The sequence below is a fragment of the Bidens hawaiensis genome, unplaced genomic scaffold (assembly GCF_021521415.1).
Source record: "Bidens hawaiensis isolate Kalapana, Puna unplaced genomic scaffold, B.hawaiensis_p1.1 tig00025560_1, whole genome shotgun sequence".
NCBI lineage: Eukaryota > Viridiplantae > Streptophyta > Magnoliopsida > Asterales > Asteraceae > Bidens > Bidens hawaiensis.
The window spans coordinates 61,124-87,746 of record NW_027494081.1 but is presented as its reverse complement, the minus strand read 5'-3'; the positions used below and the strand labels follow the sequence as shown (position 1 = coordinate 87,746).

The window sequence follows — 26,623 nt, the reverse complement described above, 5'->3', positions numbered from 1 at the left end:
TAATGTTGAATCAATTGGAGCCTAGGTCAGGTTAGCCGTTTGTATATAAATCTAACTATCTATATAACTGTCTATTATAAAATTTTAGGTGTCATTCTTAGGTTGTTCCCCACATTCTCTAGAACCACCAGATTGTTTGATCTATAAATGGAGGCTTCTCATGCATTTGACCCGAATTTGCGGGTATGGGTCTCACCAAATCCGGATAGTCTTTAAATGGGCTATAACATCTCATTTAATTGTAAAACTATTTCATAATCAAACAATAATTTTCACGGGTCATGGGTCTCACCAAACCCGGATAACCCTTAAACGGGTTATAACATCTCATTTATTTGTGAAATAACCTCTTAATTATCAAAGAATAATTTTCACGGGCTATGTGTCTTACCAACCTCTAATAGCCCTCAAATAGGTTATAAGATCTCATTTATTGATAAACACTTTATCAAACCCTAATTTAATTTATTTGCTTTACATGTTCTTAGTTGTTGGTCTATCATCTCCATCGTTGGTTAAATTCCAATACTACCCACCATCGTTAAATAAATCAATGCCTCTTTTTTCATTAGACAAATATTTGTGTTCATGTTTGTACATTTAAAAAAAATCAGCATGCTCGTGTTCATTTATGTTTGTTCGTTAAAAATCTAAAAAACCTAAACATCTCAACTGATAAAACCCAAACGTTAAAAAATATAATAACAAACTAATATGTATTAAATTAAAACAAAACTACGTTAAAAAATAAAATAATTATCATAAAATAGCAAAACGATTAAAAACAAAACTTTAAATAAACTCAACACGGGAGGATCAAACTAGTGATTTATGATTCAGTATGTTTATTAAACTAAACCATTAGAAGACTCCATGAGTTATTAAGAGGTGTAACCAAACACTCTACATCCGATAGAATAAGAGGCTGCCAAGACGTTTACGGGTGTTTTCACAAAATAATTGATACGGATTCTTAATAGTTTATAAATAAGGGGCTTTTTGGTAGCCCGATAATAATTTTGTTAAAGAGACTACCTATGAATCGGTCAAAGGTAAAATTGTTTGGTTTACTAAAAAGACATTTTTTTAATATTTCATGAGGTCTTTAATGAGTAAGTTTTAAAAACATGTTAATTGATTCAGAGACTACCTCTTAATCAGACAAACCTCTTAATAATTTAACACAAGATTGTCAAACAACCAGTTAGTTATAAAAAGATTTGATGGGTAGTACAAGTTTATATAATTGTATTATTGCATTATATGCCACATGTGACTTGTTAGAACAAGTGTATGCGGAAATGTCATCCATGTGCACTTTTCTCTTATACATACACTATTAATAGTAATAAAAAGAAAACTGTATTCGTATACGGGTTCTTATGGACATGGGGGGAAATGAAGAGTATAGAAAACATGATGGGTAAATTGGGATAGAATAACAAGTCATAAAGAAGCACGAGGTATGGGTCTTATTCCACTTCGGGGTGCTAACATAGCTCTTTTCACAAAATAGAGATGGCGATTCAAGAACGAAGTTAATGCCCTTTGGAGAAAAGAAGCTATTTCGATACACTCGTCTAATAGTCCTTGGCCAGCACTTGCGCATGTAAAAAGCAGTTGGGTACTTGGAGTAGCATTGTCAAAATGGAAAATCATATTGTTTTCTCTAATCTTAATTTTGTTAATCTAGTCAAGGGCGAGATTGGAAATGAGGATAAAATTTGGTTGAAAATGTTTTCTCCAATGTAAAAAGTAAAAGTTGTCTTGTTCGATCATGGTGTGATATGGCAAGATTGCCATTGGTGAGAATATTGTTTGGAAATGGAGATGGAGAACGCAGTTTTGAGCATTCTTCATAATAGGGAGCTGGAGATGTAGCTCCTGGCTACAAGACATCGTTATTACCAATACTCCTGATATATGGATATGGTAGAATGATCCTTCAGGTAAGTTTTCGGTGGCCTCGATCAAACGCCTCCTTTTTAATGCTACCGTTTGTAATGAAGGGGAATAGTTGGGCGCCAAAGAAGAATAAATATTATTGCTTGGAAAGCAGAAATGGATAGGTAGCCGACTTTGGTGGCGTTATCGTATAGGAACATTTAAGTGGGCCTGTTGTTTTGCAAAATGTGTGGAGACTATGAAGAAACCAGTAATCATTTGTTTACTTCATGTTATTTCGCCACCTTAATTTGGCAATTTGTGAGTAACCGGTGTAGGATCTCCCCCATCTATACTCACTCGGTAAGAGATTTACTATTGTTACATAACTTTTCTACTTTGGGTAACCGAGATAACAAGGTGCTTCACGGTTGGGGTGTTCATGGTCCGGTTTTCACGGTTTTTGGGTTAAACCGCTAACCAAACCGTTAGTAACGGTTTTTAGTTTTTGCAAACCATAACTAAACCGTAAAACTTTTAAACCGAACCAACCAAACCGTTACTAACGGTTTGGTTCCGGTTTGGTTTCATGGTTTGAGCCTTTCGGGTTTTTATACAAATCGTTCAACATAAGGCATGATATATTTATAGTAAAGTTGTCAATAATTTGCAAATATCAAACATGTTTAAAAACAATATGTTCACGGTCTAAGTTTAAACACAAGTTGTTCGAAACACACATCAAAATAACTATGTGACCAAACTTCAATATGCCAAACTACATCAAAAAATTAACGATTTGGCTTAGCACATTTTCTAATTCATTGCAAGTATGCAGTTAATATATATATTAGATACATTACAAGTTCTAATTTAACAAGTATATTCATATATAATCTAAGATATTGTAAGAATTTAAATATAATTAATTATGCAGTACGGTTCGGTTTTATACGGTTGGTTTTCGATATAAACCGTAAACCAAACCGTTCTCTACGGTTTGAAATTTTTAAAACCGATCGACCGAAACTTATGAAAAAAAACCAACCATGAAACCACATCGATGATCAGTTTGGGCGGTTTCACGATTTCGAACCAAGTCGTGAACACCCCCTACTTCACGGTATCATTCTCACGGCCAGTGGCGAAGCTTGGATGAGTTCGGCCGAGGGGCTCAAAATGTATTATAAACATCAAAAAATAGGGGGCGGGTTCAAATTTTCGGTCCAAAACGAGTTTCGTCCCTGCTCACGCTGTGTTGGTTAATTTGGAAAGCAAGGAATGAGATGGTCCATTCTAACGCTCTGTCTAACATTTCGAAAACCATGGAGGCTATAAAGTCTTAAGTCATTGAGTTTTTTATGTTTTAAAAATAGATTTCTGTTTAAAATATTGTTTGGAAAGACTGATGTAATTACATTTTGTAAGTTGTTGTTTTAGCTTTTAGCGCCTTCCTAGTTGGTCTAATGAAATTTGATGTTCCAAAAAAATATAATTATATTTTCTTTAAACTCTGGTATAAAGTTACAAAATCGCAACATCGGGGTTTCATTTTACTTCATGGAGTTCAAATCCTATAGCATAGCCCAGGCATATTTTGTAAGGTTGGAATTGGGCTTATAATGAAATTCGGCCTACACCAACATTCTTAATTATGGGTAAACATGTTTACGGTACAGTTTAACCGGTTTTCATAGAAACTACGACTTTTGAGAAACCAAAACAAATCGTGTAGGTTCGTCAGACCACCTATAACTGGTCCAGTTAAAGCAATCTTAGCCCATATTACTAAGGATTATGATGAGCTTCTAGGTTAAAGAGTATATGATTAATGGATGATAAACGAGAGCTATTTGAGAGATAAGGAACACAGTGAAAAAGTTGTAATAGTATGAATGTATTAAGATTTCACATGGTTACATTTACGATTGTTTATTAATATTAGACTTATTGCATCTACATCCATACACTTGTGGTCCTTGAGGGGGACCTCTACCTGTCACTATATTGGATTATTTAAGTATGATCTTGTGGGTCTTTCAATTGTGCCCGTTATGTACGGTTGTTATTTTGTCTTTATGTTGGTAAATGCAACTCCTTTGTTATTTGGGGTGTTACCATCACATGTGCGAGTAGTCCAACGTATTATAATTGTTTTATTTGTATATGTTTTCTTTTTACTAAAATTAAGTGGATAAAATATTTTGCTTTTTCAAAAAACACAACGGGTTTGGTTTACCTTGGGTTCTAAACGGAACCGTAAACCCTGGTTCTTCAAACGTAACCCGTAAATTAAACTGGTTTACTTTTAACATGCCTGACCCGGGCAATTTAGTTTGGTTTCAGTTTGTTATCACTAAATGCTTGTAAGATTTGTTGATAGTTTGTAATTAGGTTAATTGCATTAAGAGGTATTGAATCTGACTCGTGTTATAAGTGTGGTTAGCAAACTAAATTTATTCTATGTTAGAGTTAAGTGTAATTTTCATACCTGTGGGTTGCTCAATTATGCAATTTTAGTATCATTTTTGAATTTATTGCAAATGGCTACTTCAGTTTTTTAAAACTTGCAATTTTAGTACTTTTTTCTAACCCCGTTTAATTTTGGCCATTAAGTCAAGGGCACTTGGTAATTTCTTATTTTCTTTATTTATTTTTTCTTTTTATCACATACCCCTTTTATATCCATAAAATAAAACTCTCAAAATACCCTCTCTCCTCTTTCCATCATCCCTTACGCTGTGTTCCCGAGTCTCATTTAAAGAGGGGAGGGGAAAGAAATGAGAAGAAAATGGGAATTGTTATGAATATAGATATTATTATGTTTCTTATTATGATTATCAACCACTAAATACCGAGAGCTTGTTACGAGTGGATTCACTTAAGATTGCAAGACTTTAAGTCTATAACCGAGTATAATTCGGCAATGTTTAGAATCACGTCACAACTGATTCTGTGTGGTGAAAATATTACTGATAAGGAGATGTTGGAAAATACATTCTCCACCTTTCATGCTTCAAATATGTTGCTGCAACAACAATTCGTGAAAGGGGTTTCACCAAGTATTCTGAGCTTATATCTTGTTTGCTTGTGGCTGAGCAAAACAATGAGCTCCTCATGAAAAATCATGAGACTCGTCCAGTTGGCACAACCCCATTCCCAGAAGTGAATGTGGCAACATATAATGGCCATAGTGGAAATAGTGGACGTGGTCGTGGTCGTGATTACAAACGTGGTCGTGGACGTGGATATAACCGGGGGAATCATCATGGTGTTCAGTTTAGAAACACAAAAGCCCACCAAAAGTGGCATTGTAATGAAAAGAAATCTAACGATGAAAAGGGTAAAAAGAAAAGCGAAACTACACCAAATGCATGTCATAGGTGTGGAAGTAATAATCATTGGGCTCGTGCATGTCGTACGCCCAAACACTTGGTGGAACTTTACCAACAATCCATCAAAGGCAAAGGATAAGAAATTGAGACACATTTCACATATGACGATGGAAGTGTTGATATCCTTGGTGGTCAAAAGGACCTTAACGAAGATACTCACATTGATGTTGGTGATTTTACTAATGATGCAACTAAATTGGATTATGATGATTTCCTTGTTGATCCAGTTAATTTGGATTCTGGTGATATTTTGGCTGATACAACCCAGTTGGATGCTTGCGATTTTTTCACATATGAATGATTTGATTTAAGTTATGCTATTTGCTTAATGTTTATTTTAGACTTTATGTTTGAGATTATGTTTTTGTTTTGAAGCACACTAGACATTATGTTTTATTTTTTTTATGCTTGAAGTATCTTGAATACACATACAATTCTCAAGAAAAGGAACTATTTTTCTAAATTAGTTATAAAAGAGGCAAACGTTAGTACTATACCTGGTAGTACAAAATTAATTGAAGGTTTTGGAGAAGCTTGTATTGTGTTACCTGGTGGAACACAATTTAAATTTAACAATGCTTTATTTTCCCCAATGTCTCAAAGAAATCTAATAAGCTTTAAAGATATTCGTCTAAATGGATATCATGTTGAGACAATAAGTGAGGGGCATAATGAGTACCTTCAAATCACAAGTATGAAATCGGGTAAAAAGCATGTATTAGAAAAGCTACCCGCGCTTGCCTCCGGTTTGTATTGCACTAAAATTATTGCAATTGAATCTAATATAGTCATAAACAAGAAGTTTATGGACAAAGAAAACTTTATGGTTTGGCATGACTGGCTAGGCCATCCCGGTTCAATAATGATGCGAAGAATTATAGAAGATTCATGGGGGCACCCTTTAAAGAACCAAAGGGTTCTTCAGACTACGGACATTACATGTGTTGCATGCTCAAAAGGGAAGTTGATTACTCGCCCATCACCAATTAAGGTGGGGACCGAATCCCTTACCTTCTTGGAAAGAATACATAGGGATATATGTGGGCCCATACACCCTCCTAGTGAACCATTTAGATATTTTATGGTGCTAATTGATGCATCAACGAGATAGTCACATGTGTGTTTACTATCAAGTCGCAATATGGCATTTGCACGACTACTTGCCCAGTTAATAAGGCTAAGAACACATTTTCCAGATCAACCCATTAAGAAAATTCGATTAGATAATGCTGGTGAATTTATATCCCAATCATTTAATGATTATTGCATGTCTATTGGGATAATTGTAGAGCATCCTATACCTCATGTACATACACAAAATGGGCTTGCCGAATCGCTTATCAAGTGACTTCAAATGGTTGCAAGACCAATGATTATGAAATCAAAACTACCAGTTACTTCTTGGGGGCATGCGATTTTACATGCAGCAACACTAATTCGCATCAGACCAACGAGTTATCATACTTCATCACCATTAAAATTGGTTTTTGGTCAAGAACCAAATATTTCCCATCTAAGGGTTTTTGGTTGTGCCGTATATGTTCCAATCGCTCCACCACACCGCACAAAGATGGGACCTCAAAGGAGGTTAGGAATATATGTTGGGTATGAATGACCATCTATCATTAAGTATTTAGAGCCATCAACGGGAGCTTTATTTACGGCTCGATTTGGTGATTGTCATTTAGATGAAAACCTTTCCAACATTAGGGGGAGATGAAAATCAGCTGGAAAATAATATAATTTGGAATGAATTATCATTATCTTATCTTGATCCTCGAACTAAACAATGTGAAACGGAAGTTCAAAGGATAATTCATTTACAAGAAATAGCAAATCAATTACCATACGCATTTACTGACCCGAAGAGAGTGACTAGGTCACATATACCAGCTCTTAATGCTCCAATAAAAATTGGTGTCCCTAATGGACAACCACATATTGGTAATGAGTCTAATGCAGGCCTAAAGCGTGGTAGACCAATCGGTTCTAAAGATAAAAATCCTCGAAAGAAAAAAGGAGCAAGTAATATAGATGGTCTTGTCGAGGTAACTACAATGCTTGAAAAAGAGTCTCTTGAAGAGACACTAGACATAATGGTTCCAGAAGAACCTCAGGTACCTGAAAACGAAGAGATCTCAATAAATTATATTATGTCTAAAAAGGTATGGAACCGAAATATAGTCGACATCGATGATAATTTTTCATACAATGTAGCGCTAGAAGTAATGGAAAACAATGAGGATCAAGAACTAAAATCTGTCAATGAATGTAAAAATAGAAATGATTGGCCAAACTAGAAAGATGCAATTGAGACAGAATTAAATTCCCTTGTGAAACGTGAAGTTTTTGGACCTGTAATTCATACACCTAAAGGTGTAAAGCCGTTGGATATAAATGGGTCTTTGTGCGAAAACATAATGAGAAAAATGAGATTACACGATATAAGGCACGATTGGTAGCACAAGGATTTTCTCAAAGACCTGGAATTGATTATGAGAAGACATATTCTCCGGTAATGGATGCGACGGCATTTTGTTATCTTATTAGTCTGGTAATACAAGAAGGGATTGATGTGCGTCTAATGGATGTTGTGACGGCCTATCTCTATGGCTCACTTGATACTGATATTTAATGAAACTTCCGGAAGGCTTCAAATTGCCAATATCATGTAAATCTAGTTCTCGAGAACATCTATCAATTAAGTTAAACAGATCTTTATATGGGCCAAAGCAATCTGGACGTATGTGGTATAATCGCCTTAGTGAATATTTGTTGAAAGAAGGATATAAAAATGATTCTGTATGTCCATGTATTTTTATAAAGAGGTCAGAATCTGAATATGTCATAATTGTTGTATATGTCGATGACTTGAATATAATTGGAACTCCGGGGGAGCTCCAAAAGGCGATTGAATACTTGAAACAAGAATTTGAAATGAAAGATCTTGGAAAGACAAAATTTTGTCTTGGTTTACAAATTGAACAAATTAAAGATGGAATCCTTGTGCATCAAGAAAATTACAAAGAAAAATTACTCAAAAGATTTTATATGGAGAAATCGCATCCATTAAGTACTATGATGGTTGTAAGGGCACTGGATGTTGAGAAAGACCCATTCCGACCTCCGGGAGATGGAGAAGAAATTCTTGGTCCAAAAGTACCATATCTAAGTGCAATTGGTGCATTAATGTTTCTTGCTAGCCATACACGACCGGATATATCGTTTTCTTTAAACTTATTGGCAAGATATAGTTCATGCCCGAATAGAAGACATTGGAATGGGGTCAAACAAATATTTCGATCTCTCCAAGGTACAAAAGATATGGGTTTGTATTTCACTAACCAATCGAAAACAAGTTTGGTTGGTTTTGCAGAAGCAGGTTATTTTTCTGATCCTCATACAGGTCGATCTCAAACTGGATATTTGTTCACATATGGAGGTACTACAATTTCATGGCGTTCGGTAAAGCAGGCAATCACAGCAACTTCATCTAATCATGCAGAAATGATAGCAATCTATGAAGCTAGTCGAGAATGTTTTGGTTAAGGAAGGTAATACAATATATTCGTGGATCTTGTGGTATTTCTTCCGAAGACAAGGGGCCGACCGTTTTACACGAAGATAACGCAACATGCATTGCTCAACTTAAGGAGGGCTATATCAAAGGTGACAAAACCAAGCATATTTCGCCAAAGTTCTTTTTCACACATGATTTGCAAAAGAGTGGAGATGTTATCGTCCAACAAGTTCGTTCCAGTGACAATTTAGCGGATTTGTTTACCAAATCACTCCCGACCTCAACATTTAAGAAACTGGTTCATGGGATCGGGATGCGCCGACTCAAGGAGCTTAACTGATTCTCATCAGGGGTAGAAAATACGCGTTGCACTCTGTTTCCCTTAGCTAAGGTTTTGTCCCACTAGGTTTTCTGGCAAGGTTTTTAATGAGGCAGCATAAAGCGTATGAAGTTGATAATCAAGGGGGAGTGTTATGAATATAGATGTTATTATGTTTCTTATTATGATTATCAACCACTAAATATAGACTGACTTGTTCCTTAAGTTTTCCTCCTCTTATAAATACCTATTGGTATTTCATTGTGTGACAAACCAATTAATAATATAAACTTATTCTCTCCCTAATTCTCTTCTCATTTTCTTGCTAGTAGGCTTGTCATAAAACAGGAATGTGATTTATGCCATAAATTATTTGATTAACTCGAAAACCCAATAATAATAACCTCCAGATTCAATCAATCACAGTAAACTCTAGTATCAACGGTTTCCACCAATGGAATCTAACTCACTCCTTCATCATCCATGGATATCAAAGGCAAGTTATTCTTTATTTACACACTCTTAATCCTCAACGGTTTCATATATTTCCACCACTGATTCGGATGAAACCTCCGATCCCTCATATCCAACACAACTTCTAAACCTACTGAATCAACACATTTCTCAATTAGGTAGTCAAGAACCTAACTGAATTAGTAAGCTCAGTTATTATTATTGGGTTTTAAAGTGAATTTTTTAATCTCATTTTTTCCGGTGATAGAGATGACAGAGACGGCGCAGCGACGATAGAGATGACGGAGGTGTGGTGATGATGGTAGATGTAAGTAGTTGGCGCGGCGAGTAAAAGTTGGGCGCGGTGGTGGTTGGGTTCTTTTTCCAGCGAGCCGAAGGTGGGTGCGACGGTGGTTGGTTGCGTTATTCCGGCGAACAGAAGCCAGAAGGTGCGTTTTTTCCAGCGAAGGGTGAGGTCATGGATGGGTGCGTTTTTCTGGCAAACAAAAGGTGTTTTTTTCCAGCGAATAGAAGGTGGGCGTGCAGCGGTTGGGTGGTCTTTCCGGCGAGGATCAATGGAGAAGAAAATGCTTGATTTGAGGATTTAGGTTTTGGATTGATGATATGATTTGGGGATTTATGTTTTTATGGATATAAAAGGGGTATGTGATTAATGTCACACCCCAACCTACGGCGGAAATGCCGGGGCGCGAACTGATTGTCACAGCTCTCAAGGTACTATCATGCAATATTTAAATGACAATATCTATTAATTTTATTCAATTTTCAAATAAATCAAATACGAAATACAACTCATTAAACAAACAATAAACACAAATTTAATTCTTGGTTTTATCTTTTCTAACATAATTCTTCACTAAATCATCACAAAGTCTTGCAACTAATTCAAGCGATAACCTGCATATGCGTATAAAATAGAATTTTGCCAACAACACGTGTTGAGTGAGCAACACACCAGTTTAGTTGTACATATAGTATATATAACAAAATACGTAGCTGCAACAAGTCATATGAGAATAACAAATTAACCAAATGAGCAAGTATAACTGAGATGTCGAGAAGCACAAAGGCTAACGACTGGCGTATGATCATACTAGACTGAGATTATGTTGGACCTCTCCGAATGCGAAAGCATACAAAGCAAATAAGCACATAAACAAGTAAGGTATAAGTTGTTAACACATAAGACAAAAGTTGCAGTTTTAAGTATAAGTATATATGAGAAGTATATTTACGCATATGTCCCCAAAACGTGGAAAACTGTAAAATAGGGGAATGTGGTACTCAACTTAGCAATTAAGCAAGAGATAAAGAATAGGTAAGAAAGCGATAAGTCAAACTCTTCGTGAAAAATACCGACGAGATGTCCTAGTAACGAATAATTGAGGAAATGAATATGGATGGTATAACAAAGCTATAACTAGATAGAGACTTAGGAAAATATGATCGAGTGATTATTGAGAAAGTTATATATGGCCTTATTATCAATTTTTTTACTTTTATTTAACAACGGTTTCACATAACTAATATTATTTTAGTTACAAAATTTCTTAAAAATACTTAAGTAAATAATCATAAGACCTTGGATAAATTCTATAAAAATATTTGTTTTAAATAATTATTTTAAGCTAAAAAATACATTTAAGGTATTTATATATTTTTATTATTAATAAAGATTACTTATTAAATTTGATATTGTAAATAATAAATAATAAATAATAATAATATTTATATATAAAATAAGACCTTTTTATAAAACACTTAAATTTATACCATATGTTAATATATTAATTAAAGAGATGTTCTAAATATATAATAAAACCCCTTTTTTATATATTTAAACCTTAAAACAAATTCTAATAACATATATAAACGTATACATATATGATTTTAACCGAAGTTCGGAAAACAAATAGTTTAAATGTCTGTTTTAATAAAAAAAAATACATTTATTATGAGTTTTATAATAATTTTGATGGAATTAAATGAACAAAAGCTATGTTTAAAAATAATAAAGCAAAACCGGGCTGGGGTGGCTCGAAGCGCCCCCAGCAAGGTAACGTCTTAGCAAAACCCACACCAGCCATGCGCGCTAGTATGGTGGTTGTTCATTAGATGCAACAGATTATAAATAAACAAACAGACGAGTAACAACACAAACACAAACCCTAACAATCAAATCGCTAGATCTGATAATAATATGTTTAATTAAGGTTAGGGTTTCGGATTAGGGATCAAATACGATTGCAGTCCATGTTTCAATTACCTGATAGAGTGATGATTTGACGGGGAACGGCGTGACACAGCAGACGGCGAAGACAAGGTCACGGATACGATGCAGCAGGCCATGTTAATCAAATTAGTATTAGGGGTTTGATCGGCGATGGTACAAGGATGATTCCAGTAGGTTAAATCGAATTATAATCATCGATAAATGATATAATCAATAACGAGTTAAGGCGGTTGTTAAATTAGGCAATACGTATATTATATGTACGAGTTAACATAATTAAATATGTCGGTGGAGTCGCTATGGTAAGGATAATCAGACACATGATTGAATTTCTAAGTTTGTTACGAGAATTATGGTCCAAGATGTTGAACGGGTTACTGATTTGAGAAAATGGGTATGATAAATGGGTACGGGTAAATTGGGTAATGGGTTAAGAGTTCATATTATCATAAATTTGCAAACAGTCCTTGGAGATTATAGATGGAAACAGATTTAGGTTAAAGTATAGTTTTAGGGTTAATAATGTATATTTATCAAAGTTAAATATATATTAAATAAATTTAATAAACAATTAAATATTATAAAATAATTACTCGATGAACGCGATATTTTCTTGATAAAATTTCCCGAACTTAACAACGGGTCGGGTAACATTTAATAAACTAATAATCTAAAACCCGAGTTGTTACAATTAAAAGAAAAATAAATAAAGAAAAAAATGAAATTATCAAAGTACCATTGACTTAACGGACAAAAATAAATGGGGTTAGAGAAAAGGACTAAAATTGCAAGTTTTAGAAAACTAAAGTAGTCATTTGCAATAAATTCAAAAATGTTACTAAAGTTACGTAATTGAACAAACCACAGGTATAAAAATGACACTTAACTCTCTATGTTAAACTAAGCGTACTGGGCAACATGTGGGGGCGACTTTTGGGCGAGTTGGGCGAGAACAACCCCCCCTGGTGAAATGTGGGGCGATAAAGGGGGGGAGGGGGGCGAGAACCTTTTGTCGCCGGGGGATGTGTGTGTGATGTGTGTGTATTGTATGTATGTATATATATTTATATTATTATATATGTTTGTGTGTGGTATATATATATATATATATATATATATATATATATATATATATTAGCTTACAACACCATTACACCCTAAAAACAAATTCTTACCATTTACTGATTGAGCACCACATATCACAATTCGTCCAATTTGTAGCCCCTTCACTATGCATAGCCTTATTATGTTAATCTAGAAATTTGATCGTCGCATGCAAGCATCTGACTTGTAAGTTAGAAAGAGCTTATGTGGAAAATGTCATCATTTTACCTTTGAACTCATTTGTTCCGATGTGTGCATTTTAGTAAAGAAATAAATCAAATAATATCCTTGTTTTTGTACAAAGGGTGATCTGTAAGGACTTCATTGTTTTTAAAATCTACTATAAAAAAGATTAGAAACATTTTGCTATAGTGGAGATCCTATGCACGTTTATACATTATGGACAATAACAAATCATGTAGAAAATTCGTTGGTTTATCTAAGTGTTCACGTTTTCCCCTAGTTACGTGAAAGAACACAACAACAATAATAATCTACCTATATACGTAATAAAAGGGTGGATTTTCAAGCAACAATTTCCTACTACTTTTTATCAAATCTCTTTAAATTGTCACATGACAATTTGACATTTTTTTTATTTTTTTCTTTTTCATTAAAATACATTTTATCAAATCTTTTTAAACTGTCACATGACATTTTGGCTTTTTTTTTCTTCTTATTTATTAAAATACTTTACATCAAATCTCTTTAAATTGACACATGACATTTTGATATTTTTTTTATTTTTTCTTTTTCATTAAAATACTTTTCATCAAATCTTTTTAAATTTTCACATGACATTTTGGCATTTTTTTTTCCTTTTCATTAAAATTAAAATTGAATTCACATATAGCGGGTTCTGTAAACAACTAGACTATGTTAAAGGCAACTCAATTTCTATCATTCAGTTTTAAACCTAACAATTCTATGTAATCCTCAACTCTAATTCTATAATGATTATACCCTAATTTAAAGTATAAATGCGAGTAGACTATACATATTCAATTAACGATCGTTGTTTGTTTTTGCATTTGTCTTCTACATTAGAATTATAAGGTTTGTTTGATTTCTTCCTTTTACATGCGTTTCAATCGATATTCATCATGGGTATCGATTTATCGAATGCAACATAAAATTAAAACATTTTTAGGAGATTCGTTGGTAAAAACATGAGTTTCGATAAATTAATTATATCTTTTTGGTTCTTTGATTAAATCCAATTTATGAAATGAAACTTCTCAAATTTTATAACTTGGTTTAAAATTAAAGAGTTCTATTCATATTTCTATATAACTTTGTACAGCATGGCCTAAATATATTTAGTCTCCATGAAAGTTTACCAATAGAAAATTTTAAAGTTTTGTAACGTTTGTTAACTACTACAAAACACTAATGTCTATTACGTGTATGATATTGGTAATTTTATGACATTAACAAAAATGTTTGTAATTGTTTATATTATCGCTTTTGTTTTTATTATTACCCTGTGCAATGCATGCATTTCTCTTTTGATTTTTTTATTTATATATGTTTTTACTAACTCGTGTATCACACGAGTTCTAACCTAGTAGTAGTAGTAGTAATAATAATAATAATAATAATAATAATAATAATAATAATAATAATAATAATGAAAAATTCCAAAAATAATCCTTTTGAGGAGAGAGAAAGTATGAAATAGCCCAAAATCCTTATATATTCCCAAAATAGCTCGCTAAATTTGGACTGAGGCGACGAGATTTGACGAAATCTTTAAACCAATAGAATTCAGTCTTTCAAGACGCGTTTGTGGTGAATTTGTACCAAGAAGACCATTATTTTGTAAATATTGAGGGACCCGTCCTTCACTTTATTCTTAAAAGTTGTCATATCCTGACCAAAGGCGACGGAATATGCCGGGATGCGACAGATTGCCCATAAGCGCATGACACTATTTAAAGCGACAATATTTAACAACACATTTAATTTCGCAACATCATAAAGTCACATAGCAATATTCATAGATAATCATAACAAAATATAGCAAATAAATATATTGTTCAATTTGCTAATATCCTAACGGTCTTCGTTACGTTTTCTCCAAACTCCATAATCACCCTAACGCCAAACCTGTAACATTGTGTAAAATAAAGTTTATCAACACAAAGGTTGGTGAACAATTCATAGTTTTTAACAATATGTATATAATAAGAAAAGCCACAACTTGTACACGAAACAATAAATAAAAATAATAATTTGGACAAAAATGAGGTCGCTAATAAGAATACATTAGCGGCACCGCCTATAAGAGAATATCAAATAGATTCGGATTTCCAATGAGATCGTCAATAAGAATACATTAACGACGCCGTGATATAAGAGAATACCAGATAGTTCACGGATTTATGAATCAACCCTCCAAAAGTGGTAAACACATTAACATATAAGCATGTAAGCATAGAACACCAAATCGAGCATTTGTTTAAGTAAAATATACAATAACATTTGTGGTTTAAGACTCAAGTATAAAGCATTTAGTTTGAATAAATATGTAATATCACCCCCAAAACGAAAGATGGAAAAACGGGGTATGAAAGTACTCACGTTCAAGTATAAAACTTGGTCGGTAAAAGGCGGGAAAACGGAAGGACGTGTCTAACGAGCAAAGCCTAAATAAAAGTAAAAGGCTTGAATTAGAAAGGTTGTTTTAGGAAAGCTTTAAAATAAAAGATAAGAAATGTAAACAATTAAAGTTTAAGGTTTAAAATGTAACTATCTAAGAAATTATAATAATAACCTTTAAAAATTTAAGTTTGCTCGAAACCGGGTTAAAGTATCTAACCTTAATATTTACTCAACCTATGTTAAGTAATAAGGTGGGTAAAAATGCAAGAACGCAAGTCCCTTTATAATATAGATACTAAAACGGGTTTTAACGAGTGTTCAGGTTGTTGGTTCGGGTCTTGATAATCAGTCAAAACCAAAGTCAACTTTTTTAAATAATAAATGTTATGAGACAACTCAATAAAATCTAATAATACTTAACCAAGTATGTTGTTCTATTGTTTTAGAACTAACAACGTACGTTAAGCGAGTGTTCGGTTTTTTCGGTCCAACTTTGTTATAAGATCAAGTTGGATTCAACTGTGACATTCATCAATTTCGGGTCTCGTTTGTATTCGTTTTTGTATTCGTTTATCATGTAAACCGACCCATTTTGTAAACCAAAGCTTATGATATAATCAAAATGATGGATTTTATGTTACAATATTTTTTTACACTTGTTGGGTCTTGAAAACATTCTTTTTGGTCCTTAAAACTACTTAAAATGACTTAAACCAAACTTTGGGGACTATTATTGCCATTTACCAAAAACTTGTTTGACCATTTCAACCATCACATGCATCTTTACCCTATTTGTATGAACCATACTCTTACTATTATAAAAGCAAGGCTCCATACACCATTTTGGTTGTTCATCTTCTCCAAAATCTCTCTCAAATCCAAGTATTCATCTTCAACATTTTGTTATTTTGATTTCTTAAGGTCAACTAACTATAGTCTTTCATTTTAACTTGTTCATATAATATTACTAACACTTGAATATGGTGGTACAACATACATATAATACACACCCCTTGTTTCCTTTATTTGTTACTTCACCGACTCCGGTTGGTTAAGTTTCGAATGTCATAAGGCAAGGCTTCATGGAGGACTTCGTGTTCTTGATATATATATACACACACATAACTTATTATACATATCACTTATGACTAACTTCTAACCCTTTTAGTTTGTTCATCTTATTTACAAGTTCCATGGTGTGGGTTTGTATAAGACTAACCTCGGTTTAACCGAAACTAGTCCAAACCGGAAACCAAACTTTTGTTTACTAGTTTTGTTAAAATAGTTGTTTAAACATGTTTATTGCTAGATTTGAGTTTCAAAAATCATTTTTACAAGTTCTTTGATATTAAGCATATGGAATCCATCTATGAACTCGTTGGGAGATGGAAACCGAACTAACCCGAAACTTTTGCTTAAAAAACTTGTAGTTAACTTTTTAGTTGTAAAATTTAAGTTTTCTTCATTTATAAACCAATATACAAGTTCTATGATATTTGGGCATGTAGAAACCATCTATGAACTATTTGTGAGATGGAGACTGAACCAAACCGAACTATACCGACTTTTACTCGCTTAAGACACACAAGTGTGTTTTTAGCTATCAAGACTTGTATATTTCTTTAAAAATAGTTTACAAACTGATTTTAATTATTTTCTTAAGTACTTGGAATTGTTGGATCCAACTTGATCTCATCACATAGTTTGGACCGACAAAACCGAACACTCGCTTAACGTGCTTTGTTAGTTCTAAACAATAGATCTACATACTTAGTTAAGTGTTAGTATATTTTAATGAGTTATCTCATAACAATTAATATGTTGGAAAGTTGACTTTGGGTTTGACCATTTGTCAAGACCCGAATCGACAACCCGAACACTCGTTAAAAACCCGTTTTAGTATCTTTGTCCCAAAGGAACTTGCATTTTAGCATTTTTCCCACCTTATTACTTAACATTGGTTAAGTAAATATTAAGGTTAGATACTTTAACCTGGTTTCGAGCAAACTTACATTTTTAAAGGATTGTTATTATAAATTCTTAAATAGTTAATTTTAAACCTTGAACTTTAATTGTTTACTTTTTGCAACAATTATTTTATTTAAAAATCTTCAAGACAACCATTCTAAATCCAAGATTTTATTGTCATTTAGGCCTTGCTCGTTAAACTTCATCCATCCGGTTATTCATCTTTTACCGATCAAGTTTTATACTTGAACGTGAGTAACTTCATACCCCATTTTCTATCTTTTGTTTTGGGGTGACATTTCATACTTATTCAAATCAAATGCTTTATACTTGAGTCTTAAACCACAAACGTTGTTGTATACTTTACTTGAATAATTGCTCGATTTGGTGTTCTATGCTTATATGCCTATGTGTTTATCGCTTTCGGTTGGTGGAATCTATAAATCCTAGACTACTTGGCATCCCCTTGTAGCAAGGTGTCGTTAACGTAATGCAATTAACGATATTCTATTAAATCCTAGACTACTTGGCAATCCCTTGTAGCTAGGTGGCGCTAACGTAATTCTATTAGCGATTGTCAATTTATCCAAGTTTATAGCTATTATTTATGGTTTTGTATACTAGTTTTGTGGCTTTTCATACTATATATCTATTGTTCAAACTTATGAATTGCTCACCAACCTTTGTGTTGACAACTTTATTTTATGAAATGTTACAGATTTGCATCTAGGTTGATTATGGAGTTCGGTGAAGAAAATGACACAAATACCGTTAGGATATTAGCAAAAATGAACAATATTCGATTTGCTATATTTTGCTATATTTTGTTGTATTTGACTTATGAATATTTGGTTATGTGACATTTTCGATGTTGTGAAATGAAATTGTCGCTTTAAATAGTGTCATGCGCTTATGGACAATCGTTACACCTCGGCATGTCCCGCCGCCTTTGGTCGGGGTGTGACATCAACATTCCAAGTACTTTAATAAAATATTTAAAATCATTTAGTAAAGTATTTTTAAATAAATATACAAGTTTTGATAGCTAAAAACACACTTGTGTGTCTTAAGCGAGTGAAAATCGGTTTGGTTCGGTTTCAATCTCACAATAAGTTCATAGATGGTTTCCACATGCCCAAATATCAAAGAACTTGTATAATAACTTATAAATGATGAAACTTAAGTTTTACAACCAAAAAGTTAACAATAAAGTCTTTAAACGAAAGTTTGGCTTTCGGTTCGGATCTAGTTTCGGGTTAAGACCGAGGTTAGAATCTACAACCCCATAACCATAGAACTTATAATAATGATATTAGAAACTTAAATATAACATAAAGCATGTTTAAACAATTATTTAACAAAACTAGTAAACAAAGTTCGGTTTACGGTTTAGAGCTATTTACAGTTAAACCGAGGCTAGTCTCTTCAAACCCATAACCATAAAACTTCATAAATATGATAAACAAACTAAAATGAGCAGAAGTTAGTCATGGTTAGTATGTATAAACAAGTTATATAAGTATATATATATATATATATCAAGGACACGAAGTTCTCCATGTAGTCTTGCCTTACGAGGCCCGAAACTCAACCGACCGAGGTCGGAAAAGTAACCACCAAAGGTAACAAAGGGTGTGTATTATATATATGTTGTGCCATATGCTTCAAGTATTAATTTGGACTAAGTAAACTAATTAAAATTTCAAAACTAACTCAGTTTGACCTTGAAAGTCAAACTTGACATAAACATGAAAATAACCTTGAATGATCTTTGAATTTGAGAGAGAGAATGGTTTATGAGCAGTGATTAATGCGGGAAAGGGTTGGGTATTTATAGGAAGTGATTAAATGGGTTAAACAAATGGTTTATTGGTTAAAACTCGGATTTATTGGATAAAAGAACCAACAAACAAACAATACATGCAGGTCTGGTCCGCCTAGGCGTCGCGCCACGCGATCTTATGGGTCTCCCCCATCGCGTAGCGCGATGGGGTGGTGGCTGGTGATGTTTTACAACTTTCAAAAATGACATAATGGTCCCCGGAGTTCGTTTTAAGTGATTGTAACGCGTTTTAAGGACCGAAATGGATGTCTTCAAGACCCAACAAGTGTAAAACAATATTGTAACATAAAATCCATCATTTTGATTATATCATAAGTTTCGGTTTACAAAACGGGTCGGTTTACACAATAAATGGTTACAAAACGAATACAAACGAGGCCTGAATTTGACGAATGTCACAAAAGCTTTCTTGCCATACGGTTTATTAAGGTTTCCTATCTGTCCCCTACAAGTTTTAAACAAATGGAAAAATTTGCCTTTAAATTTTGTCTTTCAAGACACATATTTGGTAAATTTGTATTAAGGGGACCATAATTTTGAAAATATTGAGGGACCCGTCCATATTTCTTCACTAAATCTTATTATTAAAAGCTGTCTTTCCAGACGGTTTATTAAGGACTCACACATGACCTCTACAAGTTTTAAACACATGAAAAATGTGCATTTCAACTTTGTCTTTCAAGACACATATTTGTTAAATTTGTACTAAGGAGACGATATTTAGTTAAACTCTTACGGGTCCGTCCATATTTTTTCATTATATGTAGAATATCATCTTCCTCAATAATTCACCTCTCTTCCACAATCAACTCTAACACTTGTTCTTGAATCAAAACCTTGAAGTTTAAGAGGGGGGATCATGTGGAGGTTATGAATACGGGTCTCGGGTTCATTGGTTTCTATTACCACCATAACAAACAACAACATTATCAAATTTCATGGAAGTTGAAGGTTTAGGGTGGTATGGGCCAGTTTATTCAAAGGATGAATGAGGAAGATGAAGATGAAACACATGTATATGAAAAATAATGTAAGTAATATGCATTGGATGATCATGTCGGAGTAGACGGAATCACATAAAATCTTGTCAGTGTAGACGAATTAAAAATTAATATCGTAGGTGTGGACTAGATTTCAACACATAAGAAATAAACTACTAGCTCGTCTTCTTGGTACAAATTCACCCAAAATACGTCTTGAAAGACTGAGTTTAAAGGCACAATTTCCCAAGTTTTTGGAATTTGAAAGGATCTGGTATGAAACATTATTAAATCGTCGGACAGGACTGATTTTTAGAAGAACGTTAGTAAAAAATATGGACTGATCCCCAACATTTTCAAATAACTCGTTGGATTTAAAAAAAATACACCTGTCAGATTTCTATTGGTTTAAAGATTTAGTCAGATCTCGTCGCCTCAGTCCAAATTTAGTGGGCTATATTGGGAATATGTAGATATTTTGGGCTATTTTCCACTTTCTCTCTTCTCAAAATGGTTATTTTGGGAATTTTCCCTAACAATAATAGCAATTAACAATAAAAATAATAATACAAGCACAAAGTTCTTATAGAAACGTAATCTTTGTTGCAATCTAGGACAAGTTGTAGAAGTGGCTGATCAAGAAACACTAAGCAAGTGCAAGTTCAAGCATTGCTTCTTTTCTTCTTTCACTGGTGTGTATATATGTGTGTGTGTTTGTTGTATACAAGAAATATACGTGAAGACTATATCTATCATGCTAGAAGGTTTGCGAGTTCTTTTTCTATTGTATTCCTCACTAGTGTTAAGTCTCAACAAATGCAATCACTATACATTATTATCCGCCAAAGATAGCTAGGATGTGCAAATAGAAATGTAGTTTAGTTTAGATAAAGATAAGGTGGGCCATGCAAGCAATGTATTTTTTAGTAACTTTTACAATCACATAAGTGACATAAGCATGGGGTGCATTTTATTAGTATTAATAAATAACCGGAATACAACCATATTATATTACACATCACGAGCGAGAATGGGAGGTGAAGGTCATGCCTTCCCCGATTCTTTATTCAATACCTTTCTGAAAGCAAATGATGCATTGTATTAATTAATTATATGTGCCAACCATTTAAATCTTGCAACTAATGTCCTAACGCAATTTTTTTCAAATTTCAAAAAAATTAATAATAATAAATCTCTAATCTATATCCAAACCACCTGTATTGTTTTGTTTTCTTTGAATGTATTATAAAACTTATAAATTCGTCTTTAATTAGTTTTTTTATTTAACTTGTAGATTGACCTTAATTAATTTTCTTTGATATTGATATAATTAAAGTAAGTTAAAATAAAATAAAATAAATTAAATAATTATACAATAATTGTGCTCAAACCCTTTCACGTGACCCTTTGTCAAATGATAGTTACATAACCAAAGGAGTTGTAGGTGATGAAAGTGAATGTCAATGTGACAACGTGGTCAAAGTCCTTTCAAGTAATCACTTACACATAGAATAATAAGCATTATAACAGGTAAATCATAATTCATAACTACACACATAAGTTCAAATGGTACATGTGTCACAAACACAAAATTTGGCCTTGTCATTTGAAATTAGACAATCACCCGAAACTGCCACCAATCGTTCATCATTAAAACTGTGATTTAGGTTTTTCATTATAGAATAATTATGTTCATGTTTATATACTATTAAGACATGAAAAAAATGAGTATACATACATCATTTTTTTGGGTACACACACTCATTTTTCTACATGTGCTTCTAAAACGACTGATAAGATTCTTATCAAAACCAACCTTAATTAAGACATAACATACATAATGCACAAGGTCATTTGGGTGCACATTTAAGTACTTACATCGAGTTTAATAAAGAACTATACGGAAAAAAAATAATTTATTTGAGAACACACTATACCAATAAGATAAAAACTAAAATTTGAAAATAGCTGCTCCGCTAGAAGGCTTCGATGCAAACACATAGAGACCGAGATCACACTTGTTGATCACCCCCTTCTCAATCCTAGAATCATAGAATTGCTCCTGCAAACCATTTCAATCCATCACTCACCACAACATTTAAAACATAAATATAAAAATTAAATATATGAATTAATTGTTTTTACCTTCAAATTTAAAATAAATTGCGGGACGATGTTTTCTTTGACTAAAGCAACCACACATCCACCCCATCCAGCTCCGGTAAGCCTAGCCCCAAGAGACCCATTATCTTTACAAACTTTAACTAGTTCTTCAAGTTCAGGACAACTTTTTCAAGAATTACATACAGATTAGGTACCATCAATAACAATGTATTATTATATATACGCGTGTATACGTATATACACGCCTGTATGGTAGATGTATACCTGCACTCAAATAGAACGCTGCAACTATGGTGGCTTTCATTCATAAGGTCGCCAAGTTTTTGCAACTTTTCCTCCTCACTATAAAAACATCTCGGAGTTAGAATAATATTAATATTGTTTTTAAATATATATATTAAGTTTATAGAAATACATTACTCACTCAGAATTTGATGATACAGTATCCTTAAAAGCAAATACACGCTTCGCTTCAGAGTACACATGAGAGGCTCTCTGTTAACACAAAATGTAAAAAAGGGTTATGATTTATTTCAACAGCTCAAACAGGTCAAATGGGTCAAATCTGAAACAGGCCAAATGGGCTAAAGTTTTATATAGAATTACCTGGAATAGCTTGTAATGTTTAGCAGCTTTAAGCACATCAAGTGAAGAAGCTGAGTCAGCGAATATCAAATCCAAGCTTTTGAAAGTAATTTTCTCAATTTCTTCGGCTGTATACGGTTCTTCTTTTAGATATTCCTGTAATTTTGAAAGTATAAACCATTATAAAACTTATAAAAAATAAAAGATGTAAAATTTGAAATCAAGTATTATTCAATAAGTAGAATAATATTATTCAACAGGTAGAACAATTAAACTTAAACATAGAAGTGGCAAAATGCGCAGGTCAAACGGGTCAACCCAAAACATACTTTGGTTAGAGTTTGACCCGTTTGACCCACTCGACCCATTTCGGTTTTAGTCCAATACCTTAACAGCAAGGGTTGGGTCAGAAGACCCGTGAGTCCCTGCAAACGCTACACATAAACCTTCTACATCTGAAAGTGTTTTCACTTTTGATATCGCCTCTTCAGGCTCCATTCCAAGTTTTATACCGAGTACAATCTGAAACATTTAAAAAACGCAACGATATTAGAAAAAGATGATGATTACAATAATATTTTAACATACTACTTTCTATAAATTACAGAAGCTAAGCGGCACTCAACGACTCGATTATTATAGTTTGTTGCTGCAGTTACTGCTTTCTGAGATTCAGCCAATGAATGGGCTATCACAAAAGAGCTGCCAGCTGGCAGTTGCACATCTGTTGCACGAATCGGGTTGAAGTCTATGAGCTCAGCAAACCCAGTTTTGGCCATAATGGATATTGCCTGTAAAATTAAGTGTAATTAATTATGTAATTAGTAAAAAGAAAATGTAATTAATAGGAATAATAATGTAATATACCTGGTCCATCCCACCAGATTGTGTGCCAATGTGTCTTTCACACTCACATGTAAGTTGAGCAAGTTCTTTCTGCAATGTAGAAAATATAATAAGTTTTATCAAATTAATATTTTGCAGGCACTTGAAAATATAAAACAAGCCTTATATCCAACAAGAAAAAAACCTTGGGAAGATTGATATTGTGGGCAGCCATTATAGAAATTGTAGAAGAACACACAAAAGCTGCGGAGCTTGAAAGCCCAGACCCTGTATGGGCAAGAAAGAAGTAAAGTTAAAGCATAAAGGGATTTAATTTTATTTTATTTTAACTGAAGTGAGATAAATATTATTTAATTAAACAATATTGACTACAAGATTCCACAAGTATTTGAACAGAAGTCTTACCTGTAGGAACTGTTCCATCAATCATAACGTCAAGCCCAACTGGTGAACTGATATCCAACCCTTTCGATTTAGCATATTCATGGAAACCTTTGTATCTGCAAAATACAAACCGTAAGTTTCTAGTTCTTGCATATCGATTGTTAGACCATAACATTACTACGTTTGGTAGCAATAGGCTTATCAATTCATTTAACATTCACGATCCGAACACAAACAGTTAAACAGAGATTTCTTTTTCGTGTTCATTGACAGGCCCAGGTAGCACTTTAAAGCAGAACTGGAAGTCACTCACCCGCAAATAAAATAATGGCCCCATCGATGATTCTTCAGGTCAATCTCCTGCAATAACATAACAATTTCTTTAAAATCAAAACAATGCTATTCTTAAGATGTATAAACAATATCTCTGTTTTTTTTTTATTTTTGCAACATAAAAGAGGTGTTTATTTACCTGGTCGGGATCAACAGGATAAGTACACACAGTGTACTTATCATTAACATTTGCAATTGTAAGAAGCTTTTCAGATTCTGATGCATCCCTTTTCCGAATGGCTACTATCGTGTCTTGCCTAATCGCCATTGGTAAAACCGAATATCCCTCATAGTCAATGTGCTCACCAATCAAATTCACTCTTCCTAAAATTCAATAATAATATTGCATGAGTTTAATGTCACCAAAAGAAGATAAAAATAAACATGAAAAGTACTCTACATGTAAGAAAGTTTGAGATCTTAAACTATACACAAAAGAAAAAAAAAATAATAATAACAAATTCTGCTTTTATTGTTATTCCTAGTTGTTTGTTTAGGATCTGATTCTTCCTCCTTTCATGGATCAGCTTTTTATGACAAATCCTTGTACTGAATACACTCTTTTTTTTAAACGAAAAAAAAGCGAAGCCTAAAGTACAAAGAAACGTACAACCAACTAAAAACACAAGATAAGAAATTAAACTAGCATTAATAATATGACATGAATCAATTCACAACTTTTAGTTATTCATGGAATATCAATTTTTCTTCAAAGACTCTGAATTCTAAAAATTCGATTTGATTAATTCTATCATCCAATTGCTATGACAAACACTAAATCCCCTAATTACTAAACCTAAAGTCACTTAAACATTGATTACATCAACAATTAAACAATGTGCAGTAAATGCATAAAGTAAGCAATCAAACACAAATCACGTATTTCAATCGCAAACAAAAGGTAATGACCTGGAGCACGAGCGTAGATTTGGGGAAGATGACCGAATAAGTGTTGGAATTTGGAGTTGAGAACGGAGATTCGAAGTTGAGCTTCTTCAAGTTGTGATCCGTCGCCATAAACTTCGTCAAGTTTCGAGTAAACTGGAACCGGCAGATCCTCGTGATTCTTCGCCATTGATTGATTTTTTGCTGCTGAGAATGAATAATAATATAACTAGACGGGTGCCCGCGCGATGCAGCGGAGAAAAAATCATAGTAATCATGTTCGTTTGAAAATTTGAAAACGTTTGAACCAATCATCACTTTTGGTCAGCCGGTTTCCGAATGTTCAAACCATAGCAAACAGTTTGGTTTGTGGTTTATACAGAAATTTGGCCATATAAAACCGGACTGGACGGTAAACTTATTATTAAGGCTCAATGCATGAAACCAAAACCATTAGTAACGATTTAGTTTAAAGTTTCTACGGTTCAATTCGGTTCTCAATAACAAATAATCGAACCAACGGTATAACTTAGAAACCGTTAAAACCGAATTGTGAACGCCCATACGTAATATGTTAATTTTTTTATTTGAAAAATTATAACAATATCATACCCAATTTAAAGACAATAAAATGCTCATTTTGATAGCGTAATCTTTTATAAAAAATATTAACGTATGAAAAGGTTATGGCCGTTGTAAAATCGTTGGTGGGAAGTTATTTACAATTAAAATTAAAATGAATGTATAGGTAAAGATAAATGTCCAAAATAATAACTATTTCTAATATTTACAAAAGTTGATTATAGTTGAGGAGACAATATTGTAACTATTTCAAGACATAATTTGTAGTGGACAAGTTTGTTCCTCTCTTACATGCTATATAAGGTGTACTTTAAGCTTTAAAAGTTGTAATTTAATTAAAAATGAATGTTTTAATTTACTCTTGTTTGATGTATTATATATAGTATAGATAATAATAATAATACGGTTGAGTTTAGATGAGTATTGGCCGGAAGAAAGGATACTTATACCCAAATAATTGTATAGTTTGTGTTGGATAATAATTACATCTATCATACTTGGAGATTATTATTATATTTAAAATAAGATAGAAAAGAAAAAGATTAACTTGTTTTTCGGTT

General features: G+C 33.1%; 1 protein-coding gene across 1 annotated transcript; it reads right to left on the bottom strand.

Moving 5' to 3' along the window:
- Nucleotides 1–22,145: 22,145 nt before the first annotated feature.
- Nucleotides 22,146–25,704, bottom strand: LOC143571743 (galactokinase-like). Its single transcript, XM_077057085.1, has 13 exons — nucleotides 25,506–25,704; nucleotides 24,736–24,920; nucleotides 24,577–24,623; nucleotides 24,285–24,379; nucleotides 24,064–24,146; nucleotides 23,901–23,969; nucleotides 23,639–23,824; nucleotides 23,421–23,555; nucleotides 23,055–23,189; nucleotides 22,873–22,943; nucleotides 22,713–22,790; nucleotides 22,470–22,611; nucleotides 22,146–22,386 (listed from the first exon to the last, which is right to left on the bottom strand). Exons 1-13 carry the CDS (start codon nucleotides 25,669–25,671, stop codon nucleotides 22,276–22,278), a joined length of 1,503 nt encoding a protein of 500 aa, XP_076913200.1. The 5' UTR covers nucleotides 25,672–25,704; the 3' UTR covers nucleotides 22,146–22,275.
- Between the last annotated feature and the right edge of the window lie 919 nt (nucleotides 25,705–26,623).